The sequence below is a fragment of the Podarcis cretensis genome (genome assembly GCF_951804945.1).
Source record: "Podarcis cretensis genome assembly, chromosome: 5".
NCBI classification, from domain to species: Eukaryota; Metazoa; Chordata; class Lepidosauria; order Squamata; family Lacertidae; genus Podarcis; species Podarcis cretensis.
In genome coordinates this window covers 62,114,634-62,138,850 of record NC_137174.1, presented here as the reverse complement: position 1 = coordinate 62,138,850, position 24,217 = coordinate 62,114,634, and the positions used below count along the sequence as shown (strand labels likewise).

Genomic DNA, 24,217 nt, shown 5'->3' with positions numbered 1-24,217 from the left:
CAAATCCAGGGTTGTCCTAATGTTGTCCTCTCCTCGTTTCATGAGGCCAGTGCAAGCAGCAAAGTCCAGATTTGCTTGCCTCAGAGTTCCAGCTTGATTCTTCACACCTCTCATTTACCAGCCCTAAGCTCAATTTTTTGTTCTTAGCCCGTGGAAACAAACAAACAAAAATCCCTCCAAATGCATACACATATACACATCCTTTCAATTATGCTGTCACTAAACAGAGTTGCTAAGGACATTTTGGCTTGGTATCAAGGTTACTGCTAAGTTTTCAGTCTATCTGGGTCATAGGCATTAACTTTAAAATGAAAGCATAGGGTAAAGTTAAGAGGTTTTAAAAACAGCAAGCAAGTTAGCACCTTTTGGGATGGATGGCTCACAAGTGTGAAGACGGAACGTAAGAAATTGCTTACAGAATAGAAAACACTTCCCAAAATTTCTTTTCAAATTTATCTTCCACTACTTTTCCATCTACCGAAATTACCAAACCCTAAAGGGAGAAGATATCATAGCATTCACTTTGATATATATGGAGACCATTGCTTTATTTAGTTCTATTTTACTATTGCCTGTCAACTTTTTCTCAACAATCTTCCTGAAAAGATCTGGGACATGAATTGCAGTGTATCAGTGACCTCTCTCCTCACAGCACACAGCACACAGGTCATCTGGCTGAAATGGAGAAGAAGAAACAACACCTGTCACTGTGAAAAATAAAATTATTGAAAGCTTAAGAGAGAGACAGAGGTTGTAATATGTGATATTTCTTGTCAACATTCCCCAAAAGGAGGTTTAAAAATACTTTAATATAGAATATTCAGTTGGCAGGTATATCAACAGCATCAAAACATGTAATGGTGTGAGGAAGAAAAAATAATTTGAAACAGACTTTTTTATTTTTGCTTCAACTGATAACCTCTAGTAGTTTCCTTTAAAGGTGATCTTTTCTCTTTTCTCAATTCAATTTTTTGTGTGGAAACGAGAGGCGCAGGAAGCTAACACATGCCTCGTTTCTTGGGCCCTAAGGTGAGGGTGTGTAATCAAGTGTCCCCTTGTAAATGCTCTCACCACTGATAAACCACCATTGGTAGCACTAGTGATGGCCATGGTTGGCATTTCAGCTTCTGAGTAAAGAGGATCTCTCTGTTGCCTGTTTTGGATTTCCTCCCCTCATATGTTGCATGTGTGAAGCCCATCCATGAGGTCAGGTCAAGCCATTTGCCTTGGGTGGCAAACCTGACCGCCTATCCCACTGTTGTGCAACAGGGAGGCACAGAAATATCTTAAGGAATAATGTGTGTGCATGTGTGTGCCATATATGTGGAAAACACAACCATCTGGTAAGAATGTCTAGTAATTATTTACCTTCTGCATTCTTGAGGATTCCGGTTGTGGCTTCAGTATTTCTCCCCACTGAAACAATCACATGTATTGGGTTTACTCTGAGGCACTCAAAATGAACTCAAAATAAATTAGATCCATAAGTAGCACCTTACTATAAATCATTGTTTAAAAGTCAGTAGGAGGACATGTCATTCTGCCAGGACACTTTGCTACTGATCTTAAGGTGGCCATACTTGAATAATGTTTTTTCCATGCAACAACTGTCCATGAAAATGATTCACATGTGATGCAGGATATTATACCAGCCATAAAAATACAATGTGTGGATAACTGGAAAGCCTTGATGTTATCACCTGAAATTCTTTGGCATTACAAGTCAAAACTGATTTTTTAACAGATTTTTATACCTGAACTGCATACCTTTATTAATGCTTCTAAGGAAATCCCAACACAGCGGATACAGCTTCTCCAGCCTTTTGAACTTTTATATCCTCCTTTAGCCTTAAATTCTGATGGTGTGAACCATTTTCCATCGGAATCCTTGATACATTTCCGTGACTCTCCTATGACAAACAGATAAGTCACATCAATGTGACTCACTTATCCCATCTGGCAAATTTCACTGAAGAGAGAAAGAAATTTCGCCAACAGGAGATTCTTTTCCAATATGTACTTAGGAAAAAAGATATGAACAAAGATTGTGTCATGAACTAGGGCTGTGCACCAGAGCTGACCAAGTCGCGGGCCAAAACTGGCATATTAGGAGGGACTCTGGCATCAGACAAATTAGATACCAACAAACACAGATCACTAGAGGTCAGGTTGAATGGCCCAGAGCAATCGGTGGTTGTCAAGGGGTGGGGCATTAGGCAGAAAGGAGAGGTAGACATCATGCAGGAAAATCACAATAAAAGACCCTGACTTACCCTGACTTCTGGGATTAGGAAGGAGCCTGCTACCTGAGCCTGCTTCCTGGGAGAAGCCACTTGCAAAGGAGCAGGATTAGCACCTCTGTTGAGCAGTTATTCAGTGGAAGCACCTATCCTGTGTGCTGCAGGGCACTCCTTTGCTAGAGGCTTCCCGGCAGAGAAACTGCTTGCAAAGCAATAGCATAGACCAGGCAGGATTGGAGTCTCTGCTCACTGATCCTGCAGCTGCATGGTGCTTTTTGCAATCAGCTTAAATGCTAGGTGGGATGGGGGTCCCTCCAGGGCTTCTCCAACATCTCCTTTGCACTTGGACACGGAGAAAAGGCCAAGAGGCTCCTTTTTCTCAAAGCCAGGCATTCTAGAGAACATGGCCAGGCCTTGTGCTATTGCACAACCAAAATATTTTCATCTGCTGTTGGTATCACATTCCTTTAGCAGATGCAATCCCATGTATAATTATATTATTCCAACACAATGGTTACCTGCTATGAATCTTTTCTTATAGAAAACACCTTTACTTCTTCCACAGCGTACTTTCAGTGTTCGGACCTCAACACTCAAATCTTGTATTTCATTATTCTGCATGCCTTTTCCTAGATGAAATCAAGAAATGTATGTCAGCTGTTACAATATCCATGTTTTGGCCTTCCAGAGAATGACAGTGGTCTTACCAGATTATTGATCCTGCTAAGAGGATGTGGTACGAAGTGTGCATTCATGTCAGAGTGGAAACAAAACACTGTGACTGCCCCAAACCTTTGCAGGCACAAATTCACTGAAAGCAAGATTACATGTGACTGTCCTGATAGCTTTATTAGCACAAATAATCAAGAATGCGGTAGTGAAACAGGATGCTCTGTCCCTCATTTACGGACTTTTGTTGAACTCACTCTGTTGCTCCCCAGGGGACGCAGGTTTCTTCATTTCTCCCTGGAGTATTTTGCTGCTCCCAGGTACTGCGGCAGGACTATTCTGAGCATGCTGAAGAACTGAAGATGACACGTGTTAGGAAAACAAGGGCATTGCCACCTTAATGTTAAATTACCGGTAAGTGGCGAAAATGAATCTTGTATTTCATTATTCTGCATGCCTTTTCCTAGATGAAATCAAGAAATGTATGTCAGCTGTTACAATATCCATGTTTTGGCCTTCCAGAGAATGACAGTGGTCTTACCAGATTATTGATCCTGCTAAGAGGATGTGGTACGAAGTGTGCATTCATGTCAGAGTGGAAACAAAACACTGTGACTGCCCCAAACCTTTGCAGGCACAAATTCACTGAAAGCAAGATTACATGTGACTGTCCTGATAGCTTTATTAGCACAAATAATCAAGAATGCGGTAGTGAAACAGGATGCTCTGTCCCTCATTTACGGACTTTTGTTGAACTCACTCTGTTGCTCCCCAGGGGACGCAGGTTTCTTCATTTCTCCCTGGAGTATTTTGCTGCTCCCAGGTACTGCGGCAGGACTATTCTGAGCATGCTGAAGAACTGAAGATGACACGTGTTAGGAAAACAAGGGCATTGCCACCTTAATGTTAAATTACCGGTAAGTGGTGAAAATGAAGTGTAAATTATTTGAAGCTTATAAAAGAGCTGAGAGCCTCAAGTAAAGTTCAGGTATAAGGTTGGCACAATCTTAACAGTGTGCTTGGTTCTTCTAAGGTGGCATCACCAGCTTTGAACTGTTAAGTTCATGCACACACTCTCCACATCCCCATGGCTTTTAATCTTTCACTGTATTCAGCTCATAAAAATATACATATATCGGTTGCCTATTTGCTACAGAGTTGAGGTTTTATTGTTGACATAGGTGACCGGAAAGTGTGTTGCCTTTAATATGGGCCTGCCCATTCCGGGTCATCACTGAAGGTCTTTTCTAATCATTATATGTCCTGCAAGCATACACCTTATGGTGGCTGGAAGGACCCTCTCCACTATGGCCTCCACATTATGGAATTATCTCCCCTTGCAGACACAATGGGCACCTATGGTGCAGGTGTTCCACCTGCTGGTAAAAACTACAGACATTCCTAGACACTAATTCTTAGTATTGGCTTTACTGAGTTTTGAATATTCTGGTTCATGTTTAATTATTTAAGGGTACTCATTTTACTTTGCAAACCACCTTGATATTTTTCACAATAAAAGGCAATCTATTGGAAAAAATAAACAAAATACATTATTATTATTATTATTATTATTATTATTATATCCCAGGAGACAGGCAGAGGGTTGAGGCAAAGTGAATGCATGGCTTCTACAGGATTTTGTGGCCCAAAGACTGACTGACTGACTACCATTTCTCAGTAAATGCTGATGACTTTTCTATCTTTAAGGCTTCTTTGATTGGTTTAGCACAGCCAACAAGATAACTTACCTTTTTCTAGGCTTTCATATAATGGCTGTAAAATTTGATATGCTTCCAGGTTCTCCTTGCAGAAGATCTCCTTTATTGCTAACACATTGGTCTGAATGCTGTCAAGGACATCGTATACCACTTTAGAAATATTATTTGGTTGTGCAATTACCTTATCACACCATTTCTAGAAAGAAACAATACAGGCTTTTAAAACATTTTTAGAGAGAAAATGCAAAGTAGCTTTCCTATTTCCCACCAGATCTAACAGCAGATTACTTGGGTGGTTATCCCAGCACAATCAAAGGAAGCAAAAATTGTCAAGGCAGTTTTAACTTCCTTTGCCAGATTCAAATACCCTGCACACTTAGCATCCCTCAGACTAGCTAATGTCCTTTCCTATGCTTTTTATCAATGCCAGAGAAAGCCTCAAGGCATTTGGCCACTTGTTCTTCAGAAACAAGCCACAATCGGCTGCTGTTATGGGGTTTGTCTTCTTTGTTTTTTCCTGTGGCTCACATCTCCCCACTAACTTGTAAGGTTTCTACTTCCCTGCAAAGTTTTTTGTTGTTAGAACATTTTTATACCAACTGTTCCTAAAGAAACTCAGGAGCGATGAATGGAGGATACTCCCTGAATCCTGTGGGGAAGGTTAGGCTGGGAGAGTGCAAATGGCCCATGTTCACCTAGTGAACTTCATCATAGAATCATAAAGTTGGAAGGGATCCTGAGGATCATCTAGTCCAACCCTGACTGAGTGAAGTTGGAGTCCAGATCTTTGAATCCAAGTCTGACTCCCTGTTCACCATACTGCACTGCCTCTCATGCTGTTTTCCACCTATAACCCAGAAAACCTTTCTGGTTGTAGGGACAAAGATTTCACACTCTTAGTTTAGATGGACTTCACATGTCCAGATGGAGTTTTAAAAAATAAATTCAATGCCTATAATAATCACCTTAAAATCTTCTTCGGATATTCTTTTCTTGTCTCGTAGGAGATAGAGAAAAGGGAAAGTATCTTTAATTGCATAAGAAATCTGTATTTTTTGGCCTCTGAACCACCGAAAAATTTCATCTGAAGTACCTGGAGCAGACATGCTATAAACAAAGCAAGAATATCAGAACACAAAAAGTCAATGAAAGCAATAAATGACATGGCTATTTAAAGAAGTATTTCAAGCACAAAGTAAAGAACTGTAGAGCATATAAACAGAAAGGTCCCATTAGAAGAAGAAAAACATGTCTGAGGCTTGATAAATCTCTAACCTCAGATCAGGCTGCAGAATTGTGCTATCTTACCCTTCCTACATCTACTCAGCTTTAGGTGTTCTGTGTGCCTATTAGTAACTTATATGGGTATCCTTCTATATTTACTTTGAGTACCCAGCTGTAGCCAAAGTGATTTCCAATGGGAATTTAGGAGCATGGATGGCTTCAGTTTAATTTAGATTATCAAGAGTCATAAATAAACTAGGGGTGGGGGTGAACAGTGTTCAGAAAGAGTGAGAGCTCATGAGTTGCATTTCAATTGCACCCTTACTCCAAGGAGCAAAGGGTAGCATATCAGGCTCTCCACCATTAATTTTATCCATACAACAACCCTGTGAGGTAGGTTAGGTCAAGATAAAAGAGACTGGCCCAAGATTGCCTTCATGTCTGAGTCGGGGTTTCAACCTGACTCCTCCCCAGTAGCCGTCCAACATTCTGATCACACCACCAGTTGCCTCAGGTCTTGGAGATGCTAAAAACTGTCTGTGCCCATTGATGGCACGCTGGCAGTCTGAATTGCCAGCGGCAAACAGAAGCTAGCCCTTTAGTCCAGTAAAATTAGTGTTTGACCAGATATCTGTAATAAAAAGCTGGGTGTTTCAGTTGGTAGCTCTGACAATGGTATCAACCCCCACCCCAACCCCTTACTCAAAATTATCTCCTGAGTTGTTCTGAACATTCTGGGTGCAAGGATATTCACTTCGCTTTGTTTCAGATGTGCCTTATTAGTTTCAGAGATACGGGTGTTTCTACTTCAGCCGCCGCCAATCTTCTGGTACTCTCAGAGGCAGGAAATGAACACACCCTGCAGTTTTCAGCTTTTTATTCCAAAATGGAATAAAAGGTTTTAGGGTGTGTTCCTAAAAAGTTTGCTATCTTTATTCAGACTGCTTACCAGGGGAGGAAGAACTGACTTTAGTGCTTGAGGAAAGTGAGCACAACTTGTTTCTTTAGATTTGAAACAGATTGTGAGAGCTCTGGCCCACATAAGTAAGAGCAGGAAGAGGAAATGGGGTTCAGGAGATGCGCGGTGCCCCCTTTTGCCCCTTCGTATTGGAGTGACGGGGGAGGAGTAGACGGACGGGAAGACATAAATCTTGCCCGCAACAGACGTGTCTTCACGATGTTTTGCCCTTAGACCAGTTTATTGGACGTCCCTCATCCCCAGTTGCTTGCAAGAAACTTAGGCAGAGGCTCGATTCTCCCCGATCTCTTGACGCAGCGCCGATTCGGATTTGTTTGCTGCGTTAAGAGGCGCTTCCGGAGTCTGTGGCGAAAGGGAGCCGAGCGCAGACTGGAAGCGCGTTTCTCCCGGAGTGCTTGTCTGTTTCATGGACAGAGAGAACATGGGGCTTCTAGTGGGACCGTGCGCCCTCCGAGGAGACAGGGGACCTCCATGCCCACGAGCCGGAGATAACCAGGTCTCTCCGGCGCAAGTGATGCTTTACACACTTGGCACGACACGCGCGTTTTAAAACAGATCGGTGGGAATCAAGAGACGGTCCCTTCTATCAGGTACAAAATGGTGACCCGAGGAAGGCGACGCCCAGAGCTTTTTCCTTTGCGCAGGAGATCCACCTGTCCCTTGACTTACCTTTCCCCTTTTTCTCAACCACCAGGTTGAAGCAAACAGATGGACTCGGCCTCAGGATGTCGCCCAATAAAGGACAAAGAAGAGAGAATGAGGGAAAGTTCCTCCCCCGTCGATTTTTGTCTCGAGGAAAGGAAACTGAAAGTATTCCTCTTTGCAAAGGTCGGCGCTTTGGAGGGGGCCGAGACTCGCTGTTCCGGTTTAAGAGGAAGGAAAGCACAATCAAGAATTAGCATCCTCTCCTTTTTCATCCATGGCCCGTATAGTTAAAGCTATGGTTTCCCCAGTAGTGATGTATGGAAGTGAGAGCTGGACCATAAAGAAGGCTGATCGCGGAAGAATTGATGCTTTTGAATTATGGTGCTGGAGGAGACTCTTCAGAGTCCCATGGACTGCAAGAAGATCAAACCTATCTATTCTTAAGGAAATCAGCCCTGAGTGCTCACTGGAAGGACAGATCCTGAAGCAGAGGCTCCAATACTTTGGCCACCTCATGAGAAGAGAAGACTCCCTGGAAAAGACCCTGATGTTGGGAAAGATGGAGGGCACAAGGAGAAGGGGGCGACAGAGGACGAGATGGTTGGATAGTGTTCTTGAAGCTACCAGCATGAGTTTGACCAAACTGCGGGAGGCGGTGGAGGACAGGAGTGCCTGGTGTGCTCTGGTCCATGGGGTCACGAAGAGTCAGACATGACTAAATGACTAAACAACCTTTTCCATCAATGATTAGTATCCTCTCTATCCCTCCCCCCCGGGGGGGGTCATAAGAAGAACTGTACCATAGGAGCCAACTCCTAGGGGTCGTGGGGTTTTCGACCCCCTCAAAGTTGATAGGAATTGCCATTCAAATAGTGTGCATGCACCACATGGTGTGATCAATTATGTGAGGCATGGCTTACCTGGCCCCCCACAATATTTCATTCAAGTTGGCACCTCTGAATTGTATGCCTCTTATTTTTCAAAATTATTGTTCTCGTCACCATCTCTTAAGAGTTCATTCTCTCCCTCACACATCATGAGGAAATGCTGACGTAAGTTTTTGAATAACTGTATCTCTGTGGTTGAGCAGTCATGGAGTTGAGAAAGGGATATGTGTGTTTCCTGAAGGGCTAAGTCAATCCAGTCAATGTGGGGGCTCATTGCCAGAAAATGGTTTCTTGATGCAAAATCACTGAAAGGCAAGCTATCAAAGTTCAAGGAGGGCTGGAAGGCGACAGTGATAGGGAACCCTTTTTTGGTCCAGAGCCACATTCTATGCAGAGGGCCTTTTCGGTAGTGGCGCCTGCCCTGTGGAATGCCCTTCCATCAGATGTCAAGGAAATAAACAGCTATCTGACTTTTAGAAGGCATCTGAAGACAGCCCTGTATTGAGAAATTATTAATGTGTTTTGCAAGCTGCCCAGAGTGGCTGGGGAAAACCAGTCAGATGGGTGGGGTATTAATAATAATAATAATAATAATAATAATAATAATAATAAATTAGTTAACCTTTCAGGGACTGCATGCTTAAGGTCACCAGACATCTCCGTTTCCCAGAGACAGTCCCCGGATTTACCAATCAGTCCCCTGGCAAAGTCCATTGAAGTTGAAAAGTGTCCCCGGATTCATTGAAAAAAATCTGGTAACCTTATGCATGCTGGGATGGGGGCCAGGGGGCAGAAGCAAAAGTGGATGGACATGAGGATATGACGAACATGCTGAATCAGGCCCATCTAGTCCAGCATTCCGTTTTCACAGTTGCCAACCAGATGCCTAAGGGAAACTCAAAAGCAAGACCCAACCATCAGAACAAACCCCCCTTCTGTGGATGGAGGAAGATATGTGAATTTGCTCACACATCTCCTTCCAGGCAAGGAAAAAGTATAATCAGAGTAAAAATACTCAGGAGTAGGAGTGTGGCTTTGGAAAGTCCAGAGGGCCTGGTTAGAATCATAGAATCATAGAGTTGGAAGAGACCACAAGGGCCATCGAGTCCAACCCCCTGCCAAGCAGGAAACACCATCAGAGCACTCCTGACATATGGTTGTCAAGCCTCTGCTTAAAGACCTCCAAAGAAGGAGACTCCACCACACTCCTTGGCAGCAAATTCCACTGTCGAACATCTCTTACTGTCAGGAAATTCTACCTAATGTTTAGGTGGAATCTTCTTTCTTGTAGTTTGGATCCATTGCTCTGTGTCCGCTTCTCTGGAGCAGCAGAAAACAACCTTTCTCCCTCCTCTATGTGACATCCTTTTATATATTTGAACATGGCTATCATCTCACCCCTTAACCTCCTCTTCTCCAGGCTAAACATGCCCAGCTCCCTTAGCCATTCCTCATAAGGCATCGTTTCCAGGCGTTTGACCATTTTGGTTGCCCTCCTCTGGACACGTTCCAGTTTGTCCGTGTCCTTCTTGAACTGTGGTGCCCAGAACTGGACACAGTACTCCAGGTGAGGTCTGACCAGAGCAGAATACAGTGGCACTATTACTTCCCTTGATCTAGATGCTATACTCCTACTGATGCAGCCCAGAATTGCATTGGCTTTTTTAGCTGCTGCGTCACACTGTTGGCTCATGTCAAGTTTGTGGTCTACCAAGACTCCTAGATCCTTTTCACATGTACTGATCTCAAGCCAGGTGTCACCCATCTTGTATTTGTGCCTCTCATTTTTTTTGCCCAAGTGCAATACTTTACATTTCTCCCTGTTAAAATTCATCTTGGTTGAAAGACACCAAGGGCCACATTCAGCCCCTGGGCCTCTGATTCCCAACCCTTGTCTAAACTGAGGTGAAAGGTGGCTCCCTTTTATCACATACACAGCCCAACAAGACAATGACAATAATCCACCAACAGCATACAAATCAATATGGCTAACCTGATCCAAAACACCCACCCACCCCACTCACACATGAAAACAAATATCACCACAGCCAATCACAAACAAACAACCACAGCCTAGGCCAACCCCAACTTCTCTCGCCACCAAAGGAACACAAATGAACAGCAGAGAACCTGCACGAGCAACACTGACACCAAACCCTACATACATTAAGCAAAATAGAAACATCGCCATCTGACCCCACCCATCTTCTCCCCCTCCACTCCTTTTCTTCCTAATGTCTCAACAAATGAAACTGATTTGTAAAAATGTTACAAATACGAGAGACATTACACATACTTCTGTAAATCAAGAAAATCTTTAATAATAATAATAATAATAATAAAATCAAACTGAGGCGAAAGGTTTGTTGGGTGGAGAAATAAAACCTTTTTGGGAACAGAATGTGAAGGAGATCCAGACAGAGTTGAGATTAGCTGAAGAATGGGAAGCATCTTTCAGTGGGGTGTGTTTTTTCTGGAAAGTTTTGAATTAGTGTAAATTGCATAGCCCAGAGCGTGATGCTTATTTATTTGCATTTAGTAAGTAAAGCTAAACACTTTGAAACTACCAAGGTTTATTTATTTATTTGCAGTTGACATCCATTCTTTTCAGAAATTGGAAAATTTATGCCCCAGAACACTAGGTTCAAGGCATTTCTCTCTGTAGTTCTGATACCTGGTAGCAGATCTGATAGTGGCACACTTTTCTTGCCTTCACTTAAGCTCTATTTATATATTTACAAATAAGCAAAATATTACACAAATGCCATAAGTCTTTAATACAGTGGTACCTCGGGTTACATACACCTCAGGTTACATACGCTTCAGGTTACAGAGTCCGCTAACCCAGAAATATTACCTCAGGTTAAGAACTTTGCTTCAGGATGAGAACAGAAATTGTGCTCCAGCGGCGCAGCAGCAGCAGGAGGCCCCATTAGCTAGTGCTTCAGGTTAAGAACAGTTTCAGGTTAAGAACGGACCTCCAGAATGAATTAAGTACTTAACCTGAGGTATCACTGTACTGGGTTGTTCAGCCCTGGGACGTCTCACTAATGGGAACCAAATAATACTATAAAGTGTTGCTGCCACCTTCAGTTAGTGGCTAGGCACACATTTCTGGCATTACAATTTGGGGTTTTCTAAATGTAGACAGAAGAAGAAGAAGAAGAAGAAGAAGAAGAAGAAGAAGAAGAGTAGTTTGGATTTGATATCCCGCCTTTCACTCCCCTTCAGGAGTCTCAAAGCGGCTAACATTCTCCTTTCCCTTCCTCCCCCACAACAAACACTCTGTGAGGTGAGTGGGGCTGAGAGACTTCAAAGAAGTGTGACTGGCCCAAGGTCACCCAGAAGCTGCATGTGGAGGAGCGGAGACGCGAACCCGGTTCCCCAGATTACGAGTCTACCGCTCTTAACCACTACATCACACAAGCAATTCATATGTGCACAATCTGCAGATAGCATGAGCAATTGTTAAATCTTTGCCATCTGTACACACATAGGGTGTATCCTCTGCGGCTAGCACCCATTAATTTCTTTACTCCCTCTGTTTTCAACACCCACTTCACTTCTTATTTGCTACCCCATCCCCCAATGACTTTATTGATATACTGGAAGCCCAGTAGCAGTTAGTTACCGTATATTGCATTTGGCGTGTGCCCAAAGACTTTCTTTCCTTGTACCATGCAGGCAACTTCATGACTACATATCTTTTTTTTCTTTTGGCAAGGCACTCTGAGTACGCTCAGAGGCTGTCTGATCTAGTGCCATGCATGGCTAATTACTGACTGCAGTGTCTGTTTTATTGCAAGGAACTTGTGGCATAGTTTGCTCAGAGTCTCCTTTCCTTGACGCAAGGCAGGCAGAGAACATCCTTCTCTTTGCATGCAATTGCACATCCAATCATATTCAACATTTCTCTGGCAAGCATGTGGAAGTTTATATTGCCAACCTTTTTCTCCAACAGCATGGACAAGCATTTGCTCATCCAGTCACAGATAATCTTGCCCAATGACGAGAACCCGCTCGCCATCCGTAAATAATCAGTCTCACGCCAAGATGGGTTGAAGAAGTCTGGCCGCTGCTCTCTCTAGAAGCTGCTGGAGCACAGCCTTTATTGTGTGTTCACGAAAAGATACAAATTCAAGGAGAGAGCTTTGCCTCAGTCAGCAGATAAAAGACAATACAATACATTAGTCTCATGTTCTCACACCAGACCACGCAGTTGATCATGTTATACTACGTGGACCAATCAATGGATGGCATGAGCTGTCCACGCGTTGATCATGCTCCAAGCAATGCTTTCTGCTATGAAATCATCCTTGCAATAATGAACTTTTGCCCATGCTCTTATGGACAAATGACCATATTCCCACATCCCCTCTTTTCTTATTTATATTATAAGAGGGACCCTTAATCATATATTTCATTACACTGGGAAATCAAAGAGGGTAGGCACTGAATACAGCACACCATAATAAAACCAACAATACATGCAATTACAATCAATAATATTTTTCTTAACTATGTTCTATTAGGTAGCCAAGAAAACAACCATTCCATGGATCAAAACCTTCGGGTGGATTCAAAGGATTATGGGGTATCATTTGTTCCATATAATCAGTAGTAGCAGAGATATTAGTCGATTGATCAGATATATACATACAACAATGAAAATGAATCAAGGCACAAACTCCATCTTAGGAAGCAAGGATTACATAAAAAATTTTAAGCGCTACATCTCTTATTTCTGACATTTATTTCAAAATCATTTTTCTCTGCAACTAACTGGCACTAGCCAAGCATATCCCGCTTGCTGTAACTAAAAAGATTGCAACAAGGTAGAGAACAGAGCCCATTGTCTTCTCAGGCCCTGCTAAAGAACCACATTGCAACTTGCTTTCTGTCCGGGAACCATGCCAAAGCACAAGAATGAAACAACTGGAACACACTGAAATCTCCTCACCCCCTGTCCTGCCAAGAGTCCACAATAGTTCCAAGACAGCTTTCTGTACATGCTCAGGGGAACACACCATGGGGCAGGACTCCTGAGGGAGGAGAAAAGAAGAAGAGATCTGGGGGGTAAAATCCAAGCGATGCCAGTATAGCGAGGGCATCCTTCAAAGCCAGGCTCAGTTCCCAAACAAGAGGCAGCAAAACTGTCATGATATTTGGTGGTTGAAGTGGCGTCCCAGGGAAAAAGGGACGAAGATGGCCTTTCAACGTGCCGGGAAACACTGGAACAGCTGTAGAAGGTGACTCCATCCAGGGCACGTCAATGTGGCGATGTCTCCAGCTGCAGGGCGGGTTGAGGTCAGAAGGCAGATTCCCACAGGCAGACAGCGTAAAATACGGTTGCAAGGCGCTGGTGTCTCCTTGGGTGAAGACGAAGTGAAGTTCAGCAGGCGTAAAATCCTTTCTGCCAAATACCCAGGGTGGCCAGTGCGAGATCTAAGATGTGCTTCATAAAATTGACAAGTCCTGGCCTGTATCAAAGATGGGGCACTTTGTGCTGGGGTGACATAGCTGTGTGGCAGATCTGCACTGCGCATGAAAATGACCCACTTCGCCACATCCAAAACAGGTTTTATCCTTGGCAGGATTTTGGGACACGATGGAAGTCAGAGCCATGGCTAAAAGGCGAGCTTTATGCGTCTCAGTGCCTACTGACTGGCAGGCTTTAAGCATATCTGCAATGGCTATATTGGGAGTTGTCATCAAAGGGCATAGTGCATGCTTACAGTCCTCATTCGCATTATCAAACGCAAGCTGGCGGACAATCACTTCTTGGGCTGCTACGTCTTGAACTTGTCGCTTAAGGGTGTTATAGAAGCGATCGACAAATTGTCCAGAAGGCTCTGTAGGATCCTGTCTGACGCTGCCCCAACGGCCATCTCGCTCCTTTTTATCATCAGGCACAGAAGACAAAGCTTCCTTTATGAATCTCAAATCAAACTGTTCGTGCTGGGCTGGGCCTCCCCCCGGGGCGGCAGGAGCAATCACAGGAAAGAGATTTGGAGTATCAGAATCAAAGGCCAGCAATGGAGCAGTGGCGCGAAGGGCCTCTTGAAGTGGGGTGGAAGCGGTGCCAGAAGCCTTGGGCAGAGGAGGTGGGGGCTTTGGAGGGACATAAACTGGTAGTTCCGAAGAAGGCAACGTGAGATATAGAGACGAAGGAGGGAGGGTAGGTGAAAAAGCCGATGCAGCAGCCAGGAGAATATTTGCAGGAGTTAAACTCGACATAGCTTTGTAGACTTTACACCAGGCATGTAACACTTTGACATCAATTTGAGGATGGTTCTGGAAAAATTGTCCTATTTTTTCCCAATCTTTTAAATTCCAAGTGCCATTTTGAGGATACCAGGGGCAGTGGGTGTCCAGGGCTTCTATGAGTGCCTTGAGATCGGCATCCAGGACAACAAGGTTGTTACTGGCCAAGAGAGACTTAAGTTCATCAAAAAACTTCTTCTGTGGTGCAGAAAGAGACAGCCCCATAATAGTGAGAGTAGGGATCCACGAAGGATGAAAAGGAGCGAAACAAGGGAGCACTCACCAGGGATCCTAGGAAGGATGAATGGCGCCTGAAACCCGTGCCGGGCATGGTGGGTGCTGAGAGAACCGTAGCGTCGTGAAGTCCAAAATCCGTTGAAGTCCAAAAGAGACTGCCCCACAAAGGCAGAAGGACAGGGAGCACTCACTGGGATCCGAAGCGGATGAGAAAGGTGTGGTGAGCGCTGGACGATGAGAAACAACGTGGAGTCCGAAGGTAGTCACACGGGGCACCAAATGACGAAAACCCGCTCGCCATCCGTAAATAATCAGTCTCACACCATGATCGGTTGAAGAAGTCTGGCCGCAGCTCTCTCTAGAAGCTGCTGGAGCACAGCCTTTATTGTGTGTCCACGAAAAGATACAAATTCAAGGAGAGAGCTTTGCCTCAGTCAGCAGATAAAAGACAATACAATACATTAGTCTCATGTTCTCACACCAGACCACGCAGTTGATCATGTTATACTACGTGGACCAATCATTGGATGGCATGAGCTGTCCACGCGTTGATCATGCTCCAAGCAATGCTTTCTGCTATGAAATCATCCTTGCAATAATGAACTTTTGCCCATGCTCTTATGGACAAATGACCATATTCCCACAGCCCAATTAAAATTGAATCAGACAGAATTGGATATAAAGGGAGTCCAAGATGCTTGCCTGCTTCACTCTAATGGATCCGTATCAGAAAGCAAACGTTGCAGATTATTGGGGCATTCCTAGATCCAACTATTTTTGATGCCATTCATAATTATGAAGACGTTTCTTACTAATGAAAAAAAGCAGCAGCTGGCCTGCTGACTGGGGATTGAGCACTGGGAACCCATTTCTCTCATGCTCCAAAATATGTAGTGACTTCCTGCTTCCTCTCCGACACAGTTAAATTTGCTTGTTTGACCTTAAAAACTACTGCCCATGAGACAGCTTTAAAGTTGCCAAGCTGCAGCTCAGAGAAACATAGATATATCTTCACATTCCCCACTGCAGGAGGAAGCAAGGCTACTGTGTCTTCTCTTGATCGTTCTTGATGGGCCATTGGCCTGACTCACAACCTGCTGTGGAGCCCTGCTTGTTATGGTAGGACAACAACACACAGGCAACAGAACTAAGGGAGGAGCGTGCAGAAGAAGCCATTGTGTCTTGTCTTCTGCAGAACCAAAGCAGATGTATGTTCTCTATAACTGTTCACATTACTGCCTTAGAGAAGATAGTTTGAGAAACAGTGCATCAAACACTAGTATTTTATTTCAAAGTACGGCATGCATATGCATCGCAGATAACATGTGAACAAAACAAAAACCCCGCACTGCAGACACAGTAAATGCATAGTAAATAGGAGTGTGAACACAGACTAAGTAATAGCCTGACAACCCCAAAAGCAAATACTTTATAGACAGTACCACTATCTGCAGCAGAGAGAAGAGAGTCAACCTGCAGTGCAGACAAGACTTGCAACTGGATTCACAATATTAATTAATATTCCTATTAAACTCTATAAAAACTTGACGTGCCTTTGAATGCTGGTTATCAACCATAACAATAAAGATTTCATTCGATCTGCCTTTTTAAATTTTCCATTAGGATGGTTCATTGATAAAAGAGTAGATATTTTTTCAATGCGTGTTTAGGTGTGAGGTGGCAATCATGAGATCAGAACCAAGGCACAGTTGTGTTCCAGACTGGCCCTGAATAAATACACTTTTCTGTATAGCGCCTTAAATTCTTGTTCTCCTTAACGTTTGCTGCCAGGTCATTAGTAGAGGGTAGCTCAGAGAGGGGTCCTCAGCTCTCTTGTCCCTTCTCCTCTTTCCTTTTGAAAGTCAGCCTAAATTTGCATGTATACATATGACTTACCTTATGCAAATTGGTGTCATAGGCCTACAACCGAAGTCCTTTAACTTTAGCAACAACTCAGGCTGCTGTTACTTGAAAAAGAAGTCCCCCCCCCCCATTATGATGTTTTCAGTGTTTATTTTGCATTCATCAAATTGAAAGCAGAAAAAATACTTTAAATAATTCATTGTTATACAACTTTAAGTGGAAGACACTTCTGCATAGGAATCAGCATGTATCTGCCTGTGTAGTGTGGCATTTGACTTTTCTAGTGGGAAGGGCCTTCGCTCTGGGAAGCAATGATTCTGCCTGTAGCACCGCACACGAAAAACAACATTGTCATGGTATAAGGCATTATTCATGGCATAATGAGTAAGCAGCATGATACTGCATGCTGCAAAATCACTCCCATTTTACTCTCCCCTTTCTTAAGCCAGGACCAATAAACAATAAGCATCGCCTTAACGTGATGTGGGAACCAGCACTCACTGTTTTTTTATCCTAACACAAGAACAAGAAGAGACCTGCTGGATCAGGCCAATGGCCAATCTAGTTCAGCATCCTGCGCTCACATTAGCCAATCAGATGCCTGTTGGAAATCCACAATGAGGGTGTGAGCACTTTCCCTTCTTGCAGTTTCTAGTTACAGTGGTACCTCAGGTTAAAAACTTAATTCGTTCTGGAGGTCCGTTTTTAACCTGAAACTTTTCTTAACCTGAAGCACCACTTTAGCTAATGGGGCCTCCTGCTGCTGCTGCACGATTTCTGTTCTCATCCTGAAGCAAAGTTCTTAACCCGAGGTACTATTTCTGGGTTAGCGGAGTCTGTAACCTGAAGCGTATGTAACCTGAAGTGTATGTAACCCGAGGTACAACTGTACTAGTATTAAGAAGCATTAATACCTCAAACCACGATCAATATGCCAAGAACAAACCTTGTCTTACCACCCTAGTTTTTTCTGGAAAGAAACAAATCATGAGCATTGCTTCACACATCATTGTAAACCAAGGCTTGTGGTTTGTTGTTCCTGGCTTGAGTAAGGGTGGAACAAAAAGGGAATCATTCAGCTGTGTGTGCACCAGTACATTTTTTTCATCACAAGCCATGATTTATGGTTTTCCATGATGTGTGAATGTGACATAAGATGAGTGTAATGTCTTAAGCAGGCTCTTAAGAATTAGCTATCCTTAAAATTTTGAATTGGAACTTGCATACAATATCCAGCAGAGGGCAAACCTACCCCGCTCCAAATCCAGACATGAAATCTCAAAGATGAATGTATGTTGCCTGCAAATGAACACTGTATGTTGCAACTATTTCCTGTGTCTGCTAGACATTGTCAAAATTGCAGCTGAGCTGATGTAGTTTTAACAAATACATCAGAACAAAGTCTGCTTGTAACATCTTGTGTTTGATTTTAAACTTCTACTGCTATTTCACCATTGACAGCTGTGTTTACATATGGGTAAATCAGCATTCCTTTTGCAATTTAGCTTTGGCTCTCTTTCAGGGTTTCACATTTATCTGAAAACATGAGCAACTATACTGTTGTTTCCCACAGCCAATAAATAGTTGGCCCCTCACAGGCACTTCTATTAGCACGCATGTTAAATAGTTCTCTTGAATTTTGTTTTTTAGCTTGGCTCTAGGAGTTCTGCATTTTACACTAGAGGAAGGAAATACTGGCTCTGAGTTTATTAGACATAACTTTTCTTTTCTTTTCTTAATTGCCCATTTGCAGACTGTTTCTTGGCTATAAGAGCTATAACGTTTCAAGCATATTAAATAATCCTAAAACCACATTTTCTCATAAGGTCCTATTGAAGATTCCAGGGGTATGTTCCAGGATCATCATTCATATGCATAAACCATTATTTTGTTCACATAATCTGGGTGGTAAAACTATAAACTTTCCCTACAATTTGAATTTGTTATCATAACACTACGGATCCTTGTCTAATAATTTATTAATAGCCAAAATGTTGTGATCTAGTGTTCTCGTGATAATCAATAATTGTCACTCATTCCTTTAGAAGCTCCTTAGAACTATCCAAGAATCCTACATTTTCCCCATATTGTGAAGCAATGGGGGATTTGTTGAAGAAGAGGAGTTAATAATTTTGTTTAGTGATTTTGTGTGAGTGCTCATGGCACTATACAAAACCAAGAGAGAATCTGCCAGGGTATTACTGTGGCTAGTTTCTGTAGCGTAGTGGTTATCACGTTCGCCTCACACGCGAAAGGTCCCCTGTTCGAAACTAGGCAGAAACACAGAAACACACACACACATTATTACTGTGGCTAATTTATAGAACTGGGATGTCTAAACTAGGTCATGTAGTATGGATATCACATAGGTTCTGAGAAGTTTGTGAAAGTAGGTAATAAATAGAATTAGGACTTACCCCCATTTCTGCCAAAGATGAAAATATGTTCTGAATTAAAAAGCAGCAGTTTAATTACCTTTATAATTGGGATGGGAAGCCTCAGAAGTGAAGGCAAAATGTCACCCTCCATCAAGGAGGTGTGTGTGATTCTGCTCTGTTGCTAGAGCTCAGTGACTCATGGCTTTTTACAGCTACAGCTGGTTTGCCAGCTATGGCCATTCCTGGAGAGGGGGACACAGATAGCCTGGGCAAAGTTATCCACACCCTGTTATCATATGGGCTGGATTACTGCAACTAACTTCACATGGGGCTACCCTTGAAGACAGTCAGGCAACTGCAGCAAGAGTGAATTGACAAGCATGTCTGCAAGAGACAACATTACACTTCTTGTTAAATTGTCTTCACTGGCTGCCTATTAGTCACCAAGCTTAATTCAGGATTCTGGTACAAACACACAAACTTCAATAAAGCTTGGGACCCAAGTATCTGAAGTAACACATTTCCCCATACAATCCTGCTTGACCCTCTTGAGGATGCCATCACTAGCAGAGGTCAAAAGACAATGTCCTGCCAAAGGACCTTCTCATCATTAGCATCATGGCTATGGAATATCCTCTCTTCCAAACTTCAGCACCAACTGAAGGGTGTGTTTTTTTTCTTTTAAAAAATACCTCTAAATAATTATAGGTCCAGCCTGGAGGACTGCAGGCTTTTCTAGCTATTAATTTGTATTTGTTTTCTCTGTTTATGTTGTTTCTTGTGACATACCCCAGGATAATACAGAAAGAAGGGCAGGGTATAAATAAATACATAAAATTAAAAATGATTAAGGCTTAAAAAACAAACAACTGCTGCTCAGCTAATTGGAACACCTTCAATCAAAAGGTTTTTTAAATTTAACTGCATCTTTAAATAAATCTTTAAAGAAGGGCTTTGATACAAATGGAATCTTAGAATGACTATCTAACCAAGATCTCTGTCATGAAGCAGAATGATCCGTACAAATCAGCCTACACAATCCTAGCCATTCTGCCTGCAGCTAGGTGTCCTGCAGAAGGATTTTACAGAGCAGTTAGTTTGAGATGACTTGTTCAAATGAACCTTAGGAATAAAATAGACTGGTTCAGTTATTAACTGGCAAAAATAAAACAAGCAAACCAACCAACCAACCAACCAACCAACCAAGGAAAAGCCCCCAGGCTGCCTAGACACCACATCCTCTGTCTGAGGTAAAGGCCTTATACCTTAATCACTGATGGGAATGGATAAGCCTGGTTGTTGCCAGGGACAGTATCAGGTTGCTTTACATATTCCAGAGATAAGCCAAACACAAAAAAACCCCAAGTTTATTGCTAAGCCCTGGTGAAGGATTGCTCAGACTATGGCCTGGCCTGGTCCTTTTTGTATGCTTCTACACTTGTTTCTGCTACAGGAATGTGTTAGTAGTCTTTTAAGGTATACAAGACTTTCATGTTTGTCCTTCAGCCTTAAGTTCTACTTTTACTTTATCTGGGATTATCACATATGATGAAAAACAGTGTGGGAGGGTGTTAGGGGTGTTGGTAGTACCTCTGGTTGGGGACACATTGTTCTCCTTCTGGGGTAGTTTGTCCATCTTGGTCCCCACCCTGCCCTCACCTGTGGATCCTAGAAACTGTCAGCATGCGAAAGCAGCCACATCCCAAGAACGGCTTCGACTGGCCGGCTAAACCAGGTGAGGGTAGCTGATGAGTATCAAAAGTTGGGACTCGTCAACCTGGGAAGGTAACCTATCTAGAAGACAGAAACCTTTGATCCTAAATCTCTGTTGCCTTGCAGGATATATTTGGGAGAAGGAAAGGCTAAGGAGTAAACCATACAAAAATCTGGAGTGTAGTCCCTAAAATAGTTGGATAGTGCCTTGTACACCTTTTTCTGACAACTCCTGTGGCTAAGCTGGTGTTAAACGTATTGCTCTGATTTCCTTTGGACCACATCAGCAAGGTGGAGAGGATAGATATTGTCCTCTGGGCAGCCCAGAACCTCCAAGGAGGTCACTTCAGTGCTGCTAATGCAGCAGTTTGACTTCAACCCCTCTCTACAGGTACACTCCATTGTCTCTCAGACAGACTGATGCCAACAAGTGGTTTGGCACTAAGGCAGAGTAAAATAAAGTCAATAGAGATGTGAGCAGTGGTTGGAGATGGGAGAAAGCATTCAGGATGACTCAAGTCAGAAAAAAATGTTGATCTTAGCCCTAAGGACGTTTGTTATATCTAGCCCTTAGATTTAGGATTTCTGAATATTATTTTAACTGCAGGAAAAGCCTGGAAGTCCCCTGGCCAAGCTTCCCCATGACAGACACAAACAAGCATTTAGGATTTTAAACAAAGCCCTTTTGATCATGCAAATTGACTAGCTCCTGTTCTGACAAAAAATGCACTTAAGAAAATGAACACATAAATCACTTCTTATCAGACAGATCTCTTTGGGGAAATAGAACTTAAAAAGAGACCTGACCACACCCACACAGAAAATAAAACCTCTGCTGGTTCCCTTTTGGAAAACACAGAGCCAAAGCATAGCATTGTACTTGGGACTTGGTTCTAGTTTATTTTAGACCCCGGGAGATATGCGGGGGAGGAGGCGTGCCACTGCAATTTTAAGGAGGCTCCTCTATGCTGGGATGGGCAAATTCCAAGACCTCATGCCTTGATGAGGGCGAGGAAACAAGACACCTTCTCTTAAGTATTAGAAGCAGATTTTCCCAACAAAAAGGAGGCCATACAGGAGGGTCAGAGCTGGACAGTAGCTTGGGGCAAGATGTAAAGATGGATCACATCATTTTATTCTGAATTAACATGGAACAACTGGTCCCACAGCTTCTATAATCACAGCCCTAACGCCATACATAAATATACTTGCAAAGTGTGGGCTTTCTTTAACCATTTAATCAAATTAAATCTTGTATTTCCATCTTCTGCCTTAGAAGGTAGTCAAACATGTTATCAAGGACGTAACTAATAAAGCTTAAGTTATATGCCATATTTTGGAGTAGATAATTTACTATTCATTTACCTCATAACTGCTTTAAGCGCTCATAATTTAAACATGTGGGAAATGCACAGATCTATTTTCCTTTCTTGTTATTTCCCAGCCCTGTTAGAAATTGTATAATTATCATAATCATCATTTCCACCCTAGCTTTTATTTATTTAGGATGGCTTATATTTGAAATGTTAAAAAAAAAGCTGCGGAACAAATAATATATCATAAATTGGTACTGTATTTAGATAAAATTGTAGACGGTTGATTAGCAGGAAGCCTCACAGAGCTGCAATTCTGGAACCCTTAACAGAATCCTTCGGGGCAAACAATGTGCTTCAAATGTAAGGTGCTATTGCTTCAACAGCTGAAATCACAGCAAATAAACAAAAATTCTTCAATGTGTTTTGATGCACCAAGAACTGGAAAGAGAAAATTTAGTTCAGTTCTAGGGTAAAATCACAGCCAGCAGTTTCATTTAGAAAAGGTAGGGCTACCAGGGAGCAGCTCCTCCACTGTTTGGATCAACATGTGATCCATGTATTGATGGAGCTTCTACTTGTGGCCAGCTCACAGTTCTGTGGGTGCTGGGTGGAAGGTGTTGAAACTGCACACCTGTGCACACTTAAAGGGACACGAGTGGCACTGTGGTCTAAACCACAGATCCTAGGGTTTGCTTATCAGAAGGTTGGCGGTTCGAATCCCCACAACGGGGTGAGCTCCCGTTGTTCGGTCCCTGCTCCTGCCCACCTAGCAGTTCTAAAGCGTGTCAAAGTGCAAGTAGATAAATAGGTACCACTCGGGCGGGAAGGTAAATGATGTTTCCGTGCGCTGTTCTGGCTCGGCTTAGTCATGCTGGCCATATGACCCGGAAGATGTACGCCAGCTCCCTCGGCCAGTAAAGCGAGATGAGAACCGCAACCCCAGAGTTGTCCGGGATTGGACCTAACGGTCAGGGGTCCCTTTACCTTTACCTTTATGCACACTTAAGTAAACCCTATTGAAAACTGCCAGATTTACTTCCAAGTAGCCACAGTCAAGTTCCTGTTGCATACGGGTCTATTTGCACTTTACTTGAATACCCAAAGTGCAGGTCCCTTCGCTTCTGAGACAAAGTGTGTGTCCTAATAGCCACAGCATACTGTTCTACAACCTTACATTTGAAGAACACCAGACGGGGGAACCTTTTACTATAAATCTCCCTTCTCCCACACCATAATCTGAAATGACACTCCTGAACCCCTAAATAAATACTCCTTGGCTCACTTGGTGATTAAAAATGGGGTGAAGGGGGTGGGGTGGGGGTGGGAGGAGAGAAAGATCCAAAGCATGAGGTAAACAGGACCACTTTGTGTGAAATATAGAGTGCATTGACCCAGGGAAGTTTAAGTTTATGCTTTCAACTAGAGGAGGTGCGGACGCGGATGGCACTGTGGGTAAAACCTCAGCGCCTAGGACTTGCCGATCGTATGGCTGGCGGTTCGAATCCCCGCGATGGGGTGCGCTCCCGTCGCTTGGTCCCAGCGCCTGCCAACCTAGCAGTTCGAAAGCACCCCCGGGTGCAAGTAGATAAATAGGGACCGCTTACCAGCGGGAAGGTAAACGGCGTTCCGTGTGCTGCGCTGGCTCGCCAGATGCAGCTTGTCACGCTGGCCACGTGACCCGGAAGTGTCTCCGGACAGCGCTGGCTCCTGGCCTATAGAGTGAGATGAGCGCACAACCCTAGAGTCTGGCAAGACTGGCCCGTACGGGCAGGGGTACCTTTACCTTTACCTAGAGGAGGTGCAGCTGCTTCCTTAGCTTGTGTGTGTATCAGGGGCCCACCTACTATAAAACTGATGTGGTTTAAGGTTCGGGGCCCCTAATCCCAAAGGGGCCCCAGAAGCGTTAGTGTACATTGCTTAATTTGTTTATTTATACACAACTCAACTTGATTTTTTGTGTGTGTGTTCATATTTCAACAAAGTTTGTCAGTCAGTAGCACAGATGTTGTAAAGGTGTGGTGATCTGTCCTGAGACAACCCCACTGAAGAAGATATCCTCATTGCTGATTGTTAATATATATATA

The 24,217-nt window shown here is 43.2% G+C and overlaps 2 protein-coding genes across 4 annotated transcripts in view; one reads left to right on the top strand and one right to left on the bottom strand.

The window, feature by feature from the left end:
- Window positions 1-24,217, top strand: part of LOC307217462 (autoimmune regulator-like) — a gene marked incomplete at its 5' end in the record, with an annotated part of 136,567 nt that overhangs the window by 37,242 nt on the left and 75,108 nt on the right. The window lies entirely within an intron of this gene.
- On the bottom strand, window positions 436-7,688 carry LOC307216524 (nuclear body protein SP140-like protein). 3 transcript variants are annotated; one of them, XM_079976936.1, is made up of 9 exons: window positions 7,500-7,688; window positions 5,593-5,734; window positions 4,658-4,823; window positions 3,670-3,768; window positions 3,167-3,265; window positions 2,759-2,869; window positions 1,768-1,910; window positions 1,369-1,416; window positions 436-707 (listed from the first exon to the last, which is right to left on the bottom strand). In XM_079976936.1, the coding sequence occupies exons 2-9, from the start codon at window positions 5,731-5,733 to the stop codon at window positions 705-707; spliced, it is 810 nt and encodes a 269-aa protein (XP_079833062.1). In that variant the 5' UTR covers window position 5,734; window positions 7,500-7,688; the 3' UTR covers window positions 436-704. The 3 variants fall into 3 exon arrangements, with proteins under 3 accessions (XP_079833062.1, XP_079833061.1, XP_079833063.1); XM_079976935.1 differs by having other exon boundaries at window positions 436-675; XM_079976937.1 differs by lacking the exon at window positions 1,369-1,416 and having other exon boundaries at window positions 436-675.